General features: G+C 28.1%; 2 protein-coding genes across 2 annotated transcripts; one reads left to right on the plus strand and one right to left on the minus strand.

Moving 5' to 3' along the window:
• Positions 1 to 200: 200 nt before the first annotated feature.
• Positions 201 to 3,611, plus strand: LOC113387689 (regulator of MON1-CCZ1 complex-like). Its single transcript, XM_026625051.1, has 11 exons — positions 201 to 515; positions 584 to 674; positions 755 to 979; positions 1,054 to 1,215; positions 1,291 to 1,511; positions 1,570 to 1,726; positions 1,821 to 2,079; positions 2,172 to 2,377; positions 2,568 to 2,761; positions 3,041 to 3,245; positions 3,538 to 3,611. Exons 1-11 carry the CDS (start codon positions 390 to 392, stop codon positions 3,591 to 3,593), a joined length of 1,902 nt encoding a protein of 633 aa, XP_026480836.1. The 5' UTR covers positions 201 to 389; the 3' UTR covers positions 3,594 to 3,611.
• A 146-nt stretch (positions 3,612 to 3,757) lies between these two features.
• Positions 3,758 to 12,928, minus strand: LOC113388340 (glycerol-3-phosphate acyltransferase 3-like). Its single transcript, XM_026625729.1, has 8 exons — positions 12,692 to 12,928; positions 6,614 to 6,889; positions 5,384 to 5,629; positions 4,971 to 5,207; positions 4,772 to 4,887; positions 4,512 to 4,652; positions 4,132 to 4,341; positions 3,758 to 3,863 (listed from the first exon to the last, which is right to left on the minus strand). Exons 1-8 carry the CDS (start codon positions 12,926 to 12,928, stop codon positions 3,776 to 3,778), a joined length of 1,551 nt encoding a protein of 516 aa, XP_026481514.1. The 3' UTR covers positions 3,758 to 3,775.
• Between the last annotated feature and the right edge of the window lie 336 nt (positions 12,929 to 13,264).

The raw sequence follows: 13,264 nt of genomic DNA on the forward strand, positions 1-13,264 counted from the left end.
ATCTGCGTCAATAAAACACTGCCAACATAAGAAAAAAATGATGAAGCTGTCAAAATCAAAACAGATTTTAGAGGTTTACAACATTTTAACGTACTTTATTGTGCAAATATCGATTTGATAACTAGATAAAAATAAAAATCAAGACTTCGTGAGAAACATGTTAAGAATTCACTTACTTAGAATATAATATAATACAAATGTTCACTTTTCACCTTATCTGAATTGATTAAAATGACAGTTTTACATACTGATTGCATTCGTTGTATGATGAGCTCAGAGTGTACTAGTATTTTTCATATTTATCATGATGACAGTTAAATAAAAAGCATTAACCTTTCTCAAATATTAATGTTCATATATAATCCTCATTGGAGAATATAATAGCTGCAATGAGTATACAAATGAAAGAAACACTTCATGATGATGAATATTATTTACAACTTACCAATAACCCAATTAGATTTGAAGCAGTTAGCCAGTTGACCAATGTTTTCTTTGATGATTCTAACAGACAGGTTTTTAATTTTTATCTCTATAATTCACTCTCATAAGAAATATTTTATTTAATAATATACATATACAGGTGTTTGCCATACGATCTGGAGGTGTTACAGGAGTAGTTGTCAAAGGGCCTGATGAAGATGAAAACATCAGCTTCAGGATGGAGGATAAGGGTGCTTACCTTTTCTTGTTAAAGTGCCTGTTTACTAGGTTGTTTATAGTCATATACATTTTGAGATATTTCTTTTTATAGGTCCTGTTATCTCCATAAAATTCTCACCTGATAGAAAAATCTTAGCTGTGCAACGAACAAATACAACTGTTGAATTTATGAATTTTGTTAATTCAACACTTGATCCACTTGAGTATTCATTGAATTGTAAAGCAAAATCCATAATTGTAGGATTTATATGGATTTGCCATAATGAAATTGCTGTTATAACTGATCAAGGCATTGAGTTGCATATTATTACTCCAGGTTAATTCAGATCAAATAAGATTGAATTGATCAAAGATCAAAATGAATTTATTTTCAATTTTTATTTTCATTAGAAAAACATTCGCTTAAACTTATTAAAACATTGGCTACATCTGTGCAATGGTTCACTTGGTGCTCATCGAAAGGAATCGCATTGTTGGCTAGCAGTCCAGGATTATTTCTTCAACCGGTGCAATTTAAACCTGGGACTATGACTAAATTACCAAGACTTGAAAGTTTGTATGAGTGTAAAGTATTTTTTTAATATCATGAAAATCTATTGTTTTAAAATGATTGGTAAAATTTTCAAGTGGAACCTGGTCGAAGTGTAATGGAAAGAGATGTAACATTGGCTCAACTATATGGCTCTGTTTATGCACTAATCTTACGTCATAATCCAGAAAAGTCTGCAGAAGTACAAATATATACTTTAGACTCACCATCTCCAAGAAAGAGATATGTATTGCAGTTAGGACTGTCTGGTCGTTTTGCTGTAAATGTAGTTGATGATTTGATTGTTGTGCATCATCAGGTAGTTTATGAGATATATAAAAAATATATCAATAACTATAGCAAACAACTATTTGAAGGCTTCCAAAACATCTCTGCTTTTTGACATATATTTACATGGTGAATCAACAAATAGTGGAGTCACTTATCATTTGCCACTGGCTCCTGCTCGTTCTATTAAACCATGTCTATTGAAGCATAATAGTCTGGAATCACCAACAATTAATTGCGACTTGTGTAAGTTCCCATATTTATTTTGAAACTTTAAAAGTTAATTTTACATATTATTTATAGAAATTATAATCAATGTATCAATTATTTATTATTACAGATTCAGCAACATGGGTTGTATTTCAGCCAGATGTTGTAATTGATGCGAGATTAGGATGCTTTTGGTGCATATCATTAAATTTATCAGCTTTGTGCAAACTGGTTGTTGACAGAGTTATATTATGTGAAATACTATTGAATCGGACTAATGGCAAATCATGGCTCGTTAAAATGTTAAAGCAGTTGTTAAATGAAACAGATGCTAGTACTTTATTGCCTACAATAAGTGAAGTCTTCACGACATTGAACAAAGTGTATAAGTAAGTGTTTATAAAAATGCACAGAAAGAAAATTTAATTTAATTTATAAAATAAATATTCTTTGAAATTGACCAAATTTGTGAATCTTACAGAGGGTGGTTAGATTCTGAATTACAATCACAAACTGCCACTGTGGCTTCTGTGAAGCCGATACCGATGAAACATGCAATGCCCAGAGTAATGCTTGCGCAACATGATATGTACAGTCATGTTTTGCAAGGCTTACAAGATGCACCTCATATTGGTTGGGTGTTGATTTGTTATCTCAAAAGTCTGACGGAACATTCAATTCCCGCAGGTAAGTTGCTAATAAGCAATAAGAATATTACATATTTTGCTCATATTTCTAAGAAACAAATTGCTTCTTTGGCGGCTCGTACCCCTGAACCTTGGTGTGTCAGGTTAATTACCACCTTAATATTAATTTTGCGGGGTTTTGGTGACTTCTAACTTACATTTCACATGATTAAAAGTAGATTTTTTTCCAGGTCATGCTTTAACCGAATTACTCATTACAACATTAATGAGGAAAGAAAAATTTAGCACACTACAACAATTGCTGCAATATGGAGTATTAGCAGATAGCAAACCTTTGGCTTGTATGCTTGTTTCATTATCTCACTTGTATCCCGCAGCAAGGCAAATAGCCAAAGATATGTTGGCTAGATTAAATGCACATGAGGTAATTAATATACATTAAGAGAATAATGTATCACAGTATTTTTTTTATATTCCTAAAATTCTCAATACACTATATTTTAAACAAAAAATATATTTTACATTGATCATTATGATCAATATGATGATTATGTTATTGTTATTGTTGATATAATAATAATAATTATTATTTTTTCATTTTAATTGTACGAAAAAATCATCCTATTCAGCTATAATTTAAAATATGAAGGATGTTTTCTCAGTATTATTATTCATGTATTAATAAAATGTGATTTTTATTCAGGAATTATTAGAAGTATTATTTAGTGAAGGTGAAGTTTTAGAAGCCTTAAGATTAGCACGAAATGTTCAAGGAACAGACTCAATATCAGCTCGTAAATTTCTTCAAAGTGCTCAAAATACTGGAGATGCCCTAGTTTTTTATGCAGTTTATGATTTTTTTGTACAGCGAAATATAAAACTGACTGGATCTTCAGCATTTTCTAAAAGTGAGTACATATTTGAAATATATATTGAATTTTTTTTAATAGCTTTGAAAGACCAAACTAAAATGCTTTTTTATATAATATGATTAATTATACATTTTACACATAATATCTAGCAGTGATTAAATGAATTTTGAAAAACAAATATAATTGCTATAATTAATTTTCTTATTAAATATTCTTTATAGTATGCGAAGTCTATGATCCTAAATTAATATTAATGACTATAAACGAAAAATTAAATATTCATCGATCTGTAAATTTCAATTTAATTACAACTAAATTTCTTTTCTAGGTGATCATTGTGATACATTCGTTAAACATTATAATACATTATTTCCTACACAATAATATTTTTATAAAATAACTAGAGTAATCTATTTAATATATACAATATGTATAGACAATTTAAAAAATTCTTATATACAGAAATATTTATGTATATATATATACATTTATACATAAATATGAAATATAAATCTAATGGAATGAGATCTAGTAAACAAATAAATTAAGTGATGTATATGAGTATATTATAAATTTTTTAATCTTTGACTGAAAATTTCTTGTTGTTTCTCTTTAAGTTCTTTTTTGGGTTTTCCTCGTTTCAGCTGACCGTCCCTGAAATAAAATATATACATGATAACAATTTTAACATTTATCTTTACCTAAAGCTAAATTGTCATAAATATAATTCAACAATAATTAATTTATTTGCCTTAAAGCTCTTTTTTCTATGGAGCATTTCTGAACATTTAATTTTATTCAAAATTCTGTGTAACATTCTAATTATAGGCCACATTAATAAATTATTTGAATATGTTATTTGAAAGCAGTATAATAGTATTTGAATAAAGAGAAGTTTGATTACGTAAAAACAAATACAAACCATTCCAAATCAACGAGCCCTCCTTGCTCAGCTATTGCATGCTTTACTCTGTTTGCAAATGCTATTGCTGATTCTCCATCTTCTCGGCACATTGGTGGCATATACCAAATATCACAAACAATGGCCCAAGAAGACATCATCATGAAAATATACATGAGCAAGGAATACTTTGAACTATTCCAGAATGCATCTCCAAATTTTGGATCATATCTGAAAAATGTATATGAAAAAACTATAGACTTTCAGTCATCTTGGAAATTTGTTTTCTATTAATAGAAAATATGATGTAAAAGTAAGCAAGCAAGTTAATTATTGTTATTATCTAATGATGTATATGGATGAGTTGGCAAGGTGGTATATTAAAATGCATACAATCTTACTTCATTGCCACTGGATAAATTGTGCCATCGACTTCAAAAGTTCCTTTTTTGAATTGCATTACAGAGGTGTTATTGATGCAAGTGCCTTCTGGAAAAATTAGAATAGAAGGATTTTTTGGATTTGCCACATGTTGTCTCAATCTGCAAAGGAATTAAAATCATACTTTAATAATACATACACACAAAAAATGATTAGCAGATAATTAAATCAACTTATTGTTTAGGAGGAGGAATTTTTTATATTATAATATTTTTTTTACCTTGAAGCTACTGCGTTTCTATCTTTTTGCTCCGCTCTTTCAAACCATATGTGAGGCGAAGCAGCAGCTAAAGATTGCTGTATCAGTCCGAAAAAACCACCATGTTTTTGCCCTATCTGTAAATGGAAAATATTTCTAATAATTAAGTAATAATTGTTAGTGGTAACTTTGTGTTTGCACAAAAAGGAACGTATCTTACCAAGGAAAAGCAAGTTTCAGTTGAGAGCATCACTACATCTATAGGTGTTGTGTGGTTAGCCACACAAAATCCTCCTCGTTTCGGTCTATATTCAATATTGTGAAAAGTCAATACCGATGACAAAGCTCTGGCAAATATTCTGAAAGTAGTTTTGAATGCCAAATCGTTCAGCCAACGTTTGAAACTTCCATTTGGCAAACAACTGATCAGCATGAACGCGATTACTGTCCAAAGTACCTGAAAAATAAATCAAAAGCGAAAAATCTAGTAAAAATGAAATACTCCAGAACTTCCAGATGATATCAAAAATTGATAAAGACTTTTAACAAAATTACAATCAATCAATAATACATTTTTATGTTAAGCTTTAATTAGATTTTTAATATAGGGATATAATATCATTAACTATTTACCCCGGTTAAGAAAATGATCATTCTCAATGGGAACAAAATTAGATATCTAACTATACATCCTATAAACCAAAGAATAGTTAATTTCCAGCTGATAAATTCGTAGCGGCGATTAGTGCGTGTAAGAAAGTTCCAATTCTTAAGTTCTTCTGCTTCAAATCTTGATGTCACTTCATCTTCGATAATACTTTCCATCCCTGATTTCAAATAGTTCAAACATCTTTCGATTCCTGATTCATTGATGAAGTCCTAAAATATAAAATATATTATTTTTTAAAGTATTTCCAAGTGTGGAACACTATTTTTTGTCATAGTAGGAATAACATCAATTGGACAGAAGAATTAGTCCAGAAATTAAACTTCCCTAAGGAAAAGTTTGTGCTATTGCCAGATTTATCGTCAGATTTTTTATTTTTATGTTTGCTCGACGTTTCATGTGATTCTGAATTGAATGAGACCAAATTTGGAAAAGGTATATGTGTGGGTGCACCGATTTTGGGCCTTCGTCGTTTTCTCAAAAAAACGTCTGGACCGATTTCAAAATTTCGATGTAACTCGATAAGGACTAGCGTTTATCAGTTTTGCGCGACGATCGGTCAAGCCATTTCTTTGTAATTAGTAGAAAAGTATAAAATTATTCATCCGCATTTTAGCTTACATACCTGAATGAATTTTAAAAATTCAAAAACTATTCTAAAAATATTGGTTATGAATCACGCTCATTAGTTTTTGGTAAGATCTAAATCTTTGGTAATTTTTCGATGGAACTTTGTATGGCGATAGATTTCGTAATCTGAAATAACAAACTAAAATAATATAGGCCTATGATAGAGGTTGAATTACAAAAATTCATTAAAGTTTGGAATAGCTCCGCGCTCTTAAGAGATTCTGATCAAAATGCTGAACTTGCCTTAAGGCAAAATGCACTTACTACTAATTCGGGAAAATATCAGATTGTGAAAAGATTTTTACTACATCAGTAATAATATTCAATTGGAAGCAAAGGTTATTTGTCCAGACATTTTTTGTTTTCTCTTGGAAAATTCAATTAACCTTAAGTAAAAATTAAAGAGACAGAAGGATAACTTTGAGTAAAAAGTTGTGGACCGCTACATATGTAAAAATTGATATTAATTCGAGCACTTGATGTTCACGATCAATAAAATCAATAAATAGCAATATAACCAAGATGACAATTTCACCAACTTATTTAATTTCCAATTAACCACTTACATCATCTCCTGGTAGATGACGACTGGCTTGTCTTTTGATTCTGGCCGGAAGCAATACTGTGTCTCGTTTGATGACGTTCATACCATTGTTGTTAAATCCATTTATAAAATCAGCTTTAGGAGACTTGGCATCATCATTAATTTCATCTTTACGTGTTTCAGTTGAAGTCGTAGTAGTTGAATCTACTGTTTCCGAAGTCGATTCGTTTTCTTCGACTTCATAATATGACGCATAATGTTTACTCCGTTCAGAACTTTCGATGTTAACTCGACCAAACTGAAAGGAAAAAGAAATTTAATATAATTTTCATTCCAATAATGGATTAAAATCCATATATTATATAAGTCAAAACTAAGGATAGAATAGTAAGAAAAAGTTTTGAGGAGCATGGATTAGCAACCACTAGTTTCGTGTACGATCCCGTTTCGGTCAGCTTGATATCAAGCAGTATGATATCGGATTTTTACTTGAAATTACAAATCACATTGAAATACATAATCTTTGCAAAATCGCCTTTCGTTGCTGCAAAATGATAGAAAGTAAAATAATACTATTCAAATATATTAAACGACTTGATTTAATATAAACAAGGCTTTGTAAACAGTCATTTGTTAAAAACAAAACAATTTTATCACTAAATGTCTTCATGATACTGACTGTCATGATTCTGACTATTGTAATTCAAATAAAAACTTAAAAAATAAATGTTATAAGATTTGATACAAGTAATCAAATAACTTAGCAAAAAATACAACATTGAAAATCATTAATAGATACACAAGATTTTTTTTAAACTTTCTAATAAAAATAAAATGTTTTTAACTTCGCGACAGATCAAAAGGTAAACATGTAGTAGACAGAAAAACATGTGAATAAGTTGGCAGGTAGATAGGTGAACATGTAGACAGGTAGGCAGGTAGAAAAGTAAGTAGGTAGATAAGTAAACATGTAGACAAATAAACAGGTGGGCCGGTAGACAAGTGCACTAGTACGTAAACAGGTAGACGGAATAAATGTAGTTAAGAGACAGGTGGACTGGTAGACAGATAAACAGGTAGATAGGTAGATCATATAGAAACCAAAAAAATATTATTGATTAAATCGATTATTTACTGTTATTGGGAAAATCATACAACATGCCACAAGATAAAATGCCGTTTGGGATACGTTTTTTAAATATAATATTAAGGTATAAAATAAATATGAAAATAGCATTCTCAATTAGTTAAGAACTCTTTTTTATTAGTTCGACTTTTTTCTCTGAGTTTTAATGAGTTAATGTTATCAAAAACATGTTATTAATTAAAGGTTTTGCCCTAAATTATGTAATTGCCTTTATATGTAATTTTTTTTATTTTTACATATATTTCGCATGAATCATATTTATCTGACACTATACTGCAAACGAAGTATTATATATAATTTAATTTTTATTAAACCTACAATTATTATTAAAATTAAAATGATTAAAATTATTAAATAATATTAATATGACAGCCTGGCTACTTTAATGGGTTTAATAATTTTGTTCTGATCAAATCATCACGAATTATTAAAAATAAATTTTAATTATCAAATTAATTTTATTTTATATATTATCAAGCATATCGCAAATGTCATTTACAACGCAGTTTAATCTTAAAAAATATTATCAAGATTTTTTTGTTGCGGAATTAGTTGCTATGTAAATATTTTTGCAATCAGTGTAATAATAAATATCTCAATATAGTACTGCGCGATCACTTTTTATATTTTAGTACAACTTTTTTAACCAAATTTAATTAAGAGCCAAGGACACGTTTTATTAATTAATTAATTTTAATTTTGACGAATGCCCACAATGCTCTAACAAAATTTACGAAATTTAATATTTTTTTCCGTTATACATCTACAAATAATACTTAAAAACTGACTTTTTATCATTTTTATTATTAACTGACTTAAACCATATGTAACTTAAACCATTGTACTTATAAGATCTTATTAGAAGCTAATTTGAATCTAATTAGATTCTTCTTAAATTTAACTTTGGACTTATGAGTTGCATATATGCTCGAAATTTTTTTTAGGTTCGTTAGAGTTATTCAAAGATAAAATGACGATTCAATTTTTTCAAAGGTTCAAAGTCGATATTATATAGTGTTCAACAATCAACGTGTACTTTGAATCGATTTTTATTAATATAATCTAAAAAATGATTCCACGTTGTTTGATAACAAAATAAAGGCATATATATCTCAAAAAAGATAATAAGATCATAAAATAATGTTAATGACCCTATGAATTAATGCACTATAAAAAAGTAGAGGTACACCTATAGGTCTAACAAGGCTGAATAAACTTTTTTATAGTAAAGTAATAATAATTAATTTAAGGTCATACTTTCAGTAATTTTAATTAAAGACAAATATATGTTTTATTAATGCATTTTTTATTGTTATTTTTGAATCTATGAGTTAGCTTTTTAGTAATTATTACAGTTACAGCCTGTAACTTACAGGTTTAAAATATAAAGTGTGCCTTAAATTTTAATGCAATTTTGAAAAAAATTCTTATTGATTCCAAATTATGACTTAAAAAAATTAGATTATTAGGCAGCAACAACATTTTAGATTCAAATACTTTACAAAAAATTTCATCGATAATTTAAAATCAATTGAATTTTGAATAAAAAGTCAGGGATAGACAATAAAACTTTAATAAAAATATTTTTTTGAAACTTTCGCTAACTCGGATCTTTTTTTAATAAAACCACAAGTAGATTAAAATTAACGTTTTTACTGAAAATATATATATTTAACTTCTTTTATATATAGTTGATATTATGCTTATCAATTTTAATCATTTATTAGATAATAATTTTCAATTGATTATACAATAAAAATCAAAACACGTTTAAATACTTAAGCATTTAAGAAAAAAATCATAAAATTCTTTCTACTAATATATACTTGATCAATTCAATAATACTGAAAATGAAAAAAAGTGTAATATTATCACATTATTTTATTCTTACAAAATCTCCAGAATCTAAATCGTAATTATAAATTTATTCCAATAAAATTACGTTTGTGCAACACTTTGCTTATTTCCAATGCTAATTTCCATAGGATAATTATTGATATTGATTTCTGTAAATAATTGGAGTGCTAACGACCTTAAAATATCTTAATTTACATAACAAAATGATAAGAAATGTCATTTAAAATATTAATCATATACTGCCACGCGACTTCTCTAATCAAATTATTTTGAAATATTTTATTTATAAATGTTATAAATATAATTTTGTAATGATCGCTTTTTAGCTGAATAGTAATTTTTTAAGATTATTTAATTTAGATTAGTAAATAGATTTCAATCTTTTGCAAACTTTAAAATACATTATTAATTATTAACTTTTTTGTACCGCATTTTTTCAGTAACATCTTGCATATACATTAGAAGTTGATGATTATTTGATTCTGTATAATTACTTCCTATCAAATAATAATTATTGCTAAATCATTCTTATGCGTATAAGACTAAAAATAATATATATTTTTTAGTATTTTTAGAGCAATACGCTCTTGATTTCGCAAAGGATTTTAGGTCTTTTTTCTGAAGATTTTTTTTCATCTAAAAATCTGCAATTATTTTTCATTGAATATTAAGCAATTCTATATAGAATAATATGTATCGTATGTAATTTCATATTATCATAAAACATTATTGAACTTGAAAAAGTTGTGAAAGATGAAAAAACACTCTACAAAATGATGTAAATGATTTTGCAAATTGCGTTAGTTATTATTAATTCAATTATATATATATATATGCAAGTCATGCAATAGAACCTGTTGATAAGTTGTTTACAAAAAACGATTGCAGTTAGTACACACCTGCACTTTAACTACTCTGTGATAGAATGTTAGTTAATATATAATTCATCTGCTTAAATAAGTTACTCAAGATACAAAAATAACAATAAGGTCAAAGGCCTTAACACCAATCATTCAAGAAACAAAGGCATTTAATAAGAAGTTGCCAATATCATTCGTGCGCGGAAATATAAACGTGACAATTCATAGAATTCAATAAATCAAAACTTTACCGGTGTTATGAATCAACATTACTAAAGATATGACTATCGATTAAAGATTTGTTTAATAATGAGGCGGAAATAATATTTGGAAAATTTTCTCACACCTATTTTGTGTTATCAATATTTAAATACTAATGGTTTTATTAACAATGGATCGTTTGATGTTTAAATTCCCTCCGTTTGTCTTGCTAGGATAAGTTATAGTAATCGCAAAAAAATTGAAAACGAAATTTTTTATATATTTTTACGTTTCAAAGATTTCTATAAAAATTTTGGCATGCTTTGAATAAATGGATGTATGCGTGTATGTGTGTGTGTGTGAGGTGCGGATGTGCGGATACAATTTTTGTCGACGATTTCGAGAACACGGATCAACCGATTTGAATGATCCAAAAAACATTCCTATTGATGGGAAGACGTGCTGATTAGTTTTTGGCAAAGGCAGCAAAGGAAGTTCCGGCAATTAGCCTTAAGGCATGATGCCATGCCCTACTAGTTATTTTTATTTTTGAACAGTCCAATTAGGTTGCCTTACAAAAAGCCTTGTAATAACCGAACTAATATTTGGAAAATTTAGTTAGGGGCTCTTGGGACTATTGAGGTCTGGTTAAAAAAAAAACAAAAAAAAATGTATATATATACATATATGTTAGTTATTTTGCAAAATAATTATTACTTAAGATATTTTCATATCATTTTGTAATGTATGATTATTCGATGTAATAGATACGCGTTTATATAAAAGAGAAACAATTACTCTTGGCCTTGTTGTGATAATGTTAAATGAATTGAATTAATTTTGATATTGAAAACGTTAGTTCAAAAGTATCATGTTGAGTTTTAATCATAACTTTATCAATTGTCAACAATTTATGCGATATAAAGTTTAAGTCTAATATTGTATCATAACAGAAATCAAGTTTGCACTAATTGCCTTTGTTTTTTTATTTCCAATTGTAGTACTTATTGACTTTGGATTTAACAATTCTCTACTGAAGATGTAAATAAATATCGCGATGTGAAAGTGATATTCCGATTTGTAATGATATTATTATTTCCATTTTTTATGCAGAATTTCAATAAGTTTAGCCAAATATCTAAAAGTGCCAAACTCTGAGAGGTATAATCATACCGTATATAAAATTTAGAGTGCGGAAATTTGCGTCTAATATTTTTATTTTCACTCAATGGTGATGGAAGTGGGTTTATTTTTTTAATTTATTTTTCAATATCTATTTTTGATTATTTATATTTTTATAAAAATAGTTAAATGGCTTGAAAAAAAAAAGTTAAATAAGCATGCATGTGCATTACTTTTGATAATTACGGATTACTTCGGAGTTGAAGATTCTTTTGATTTTGATAAAAGTTATCAAAAATTGTTTATTCACGTTCCAAAATATAAAGTTGGTCATTAAAATATTTGTATTAAAAATATTGTAAGAAAGTGCTGGTTTTCTGAATGCAACAGTATCACTCCGAGTTTAAAAGACAATGTTAACCCTTTCCACTCGCAAATTCTGAGATTTATATGAATTTTGGCGGCATCCGAGTGGAAAGGGTTAAAATGCTGGAAACGATTTACAAAAATATCTTCACAAGGATAAAAATCTATTTTTCCTCAATATTGATCTGGTTTACGTGAATCTTTATTAACATTTGAAAAATAAAATTAGAACTGAAATAATCTACTTTTTCGAAGATTATGAAAACGACATTTTCTTTGAACACTGATTGATGACAACTGTACCAAAATTTAAAAAGGTAATAATCAATAAAATTATTATTAAATAGGACTATTTCTGTGTGAAATAATTACATTTCAAAATTTCAATTTGAAGTGCAAGAAAGGAAAAAACGGTCTCACGCAACATGTGCGTGCGCAGGAGAGAATATAATGATCGTTTGGTTATAAGGTTAAAATTGTATATTTATATTATATCTTATTCATTTTAGAACATTTGTTCCATGGCCAAATATATGGTTTATCTTACCTCAAATAGTTGCAGCAAAAGGCTCACATACAACCTTCTGACACCTAGCTGTTGCCCAACAACTGCCAAAAATACAACAGAACTAACAAACAGTGCAGGGAACATAAAAAAGGAACATGCAAGTACTAACAACAATGTTGTGGTCAGTATCATTTCACATTGCAAACTAGTCACATTAAAATGTTTCCTTAAAATTTTGTGATACAGTTCACCGAGGTCTATGTCGAACAGACCCATTTTTCACTATTAAAATTAATTTATTTTTTTAATATAACTTATTTTAATTTTATTTAATATATTATGAATTAATAGTAGTAAAAAAGTCAGTCATCAATTCGTGTTAGTTTAGATATCACAGCATGAGTTTAGGAGTAGTACTGATTTGAACGCAGGCTTTTTACAATGACCCAACTGTACGCCGGACTTTGTGAGTACAATTAAACAGAGAGCTAATGCTTTTTTTATTTATATATTATTTATTTCAAAATAATAACTAGTGGGGTGCATGGCATCGTGTCTTAAGGCAAATTGCTGGAACTTACCATACCATAATTAAATTTTGGTACGGAACCC

This window comes from Ctenocephalides felis, unplaced genomic scaffold (assembly GCF_003426905.1).
Source record: "Ctenocephalides felis isolate EL2017-DRISC unplaced genomic scaffold, ASM342690v1 CF-g0.4_SCAFFOLD_03572, whole genome shotgun sequence".
In the NCBI taxonomy this organism is placed as follows: Eukaryota; Metazoa; Arthropoda; class Insecta; order Siphonaptera; family Pulicidae; genus Ctenocephalides; species Ctenocephalides felis.

Bases quoted from the DNA above. Each gene is read 5' to 3' on its own strand.
- LOC113387689 (XM_026625051.1), top strand. From the start codon at position 390: ATGAGTATACAAATGAAAGAAACACTTCATGATGATGAATATTATTTA. The intron at 980-1,053 runs GTTAATTCAGAT...TATTTTCATTAG, and splicing joins GTTGCATATTATTACTCCAG to AAAAACATTCGCTTAAACTT. The intron at 2,080-2,171 runs GTAAGTGTTTAT...TGAATCTTACAG, and splicing joins ACATTGAACAAAGTGTATAA to AGGGTGGTTAGATTCTGAAT.
- LOC113388340 (XM_026625729.1), bottom strand. From the start codon at position 12,928: ATGGGTCTGTTCGACATAGACCTCGGTGAACTGTATCACAAAATTTTA. The intron at 5,208-5,383 runs GTAAATAGTTAA...TTTATTTTTCAG, and splicing joins TGATCATTTTCTTAACCGGG to GTACTTTGGACAGTAATCGC. The intron at 4,653-4,771 runs GTAAAAAAAATA...ATTCCTTTGCAG, and splicing joins AGAAACGCAGTAGCTTCAAG to ATTGAGACAACATGTGGCAA.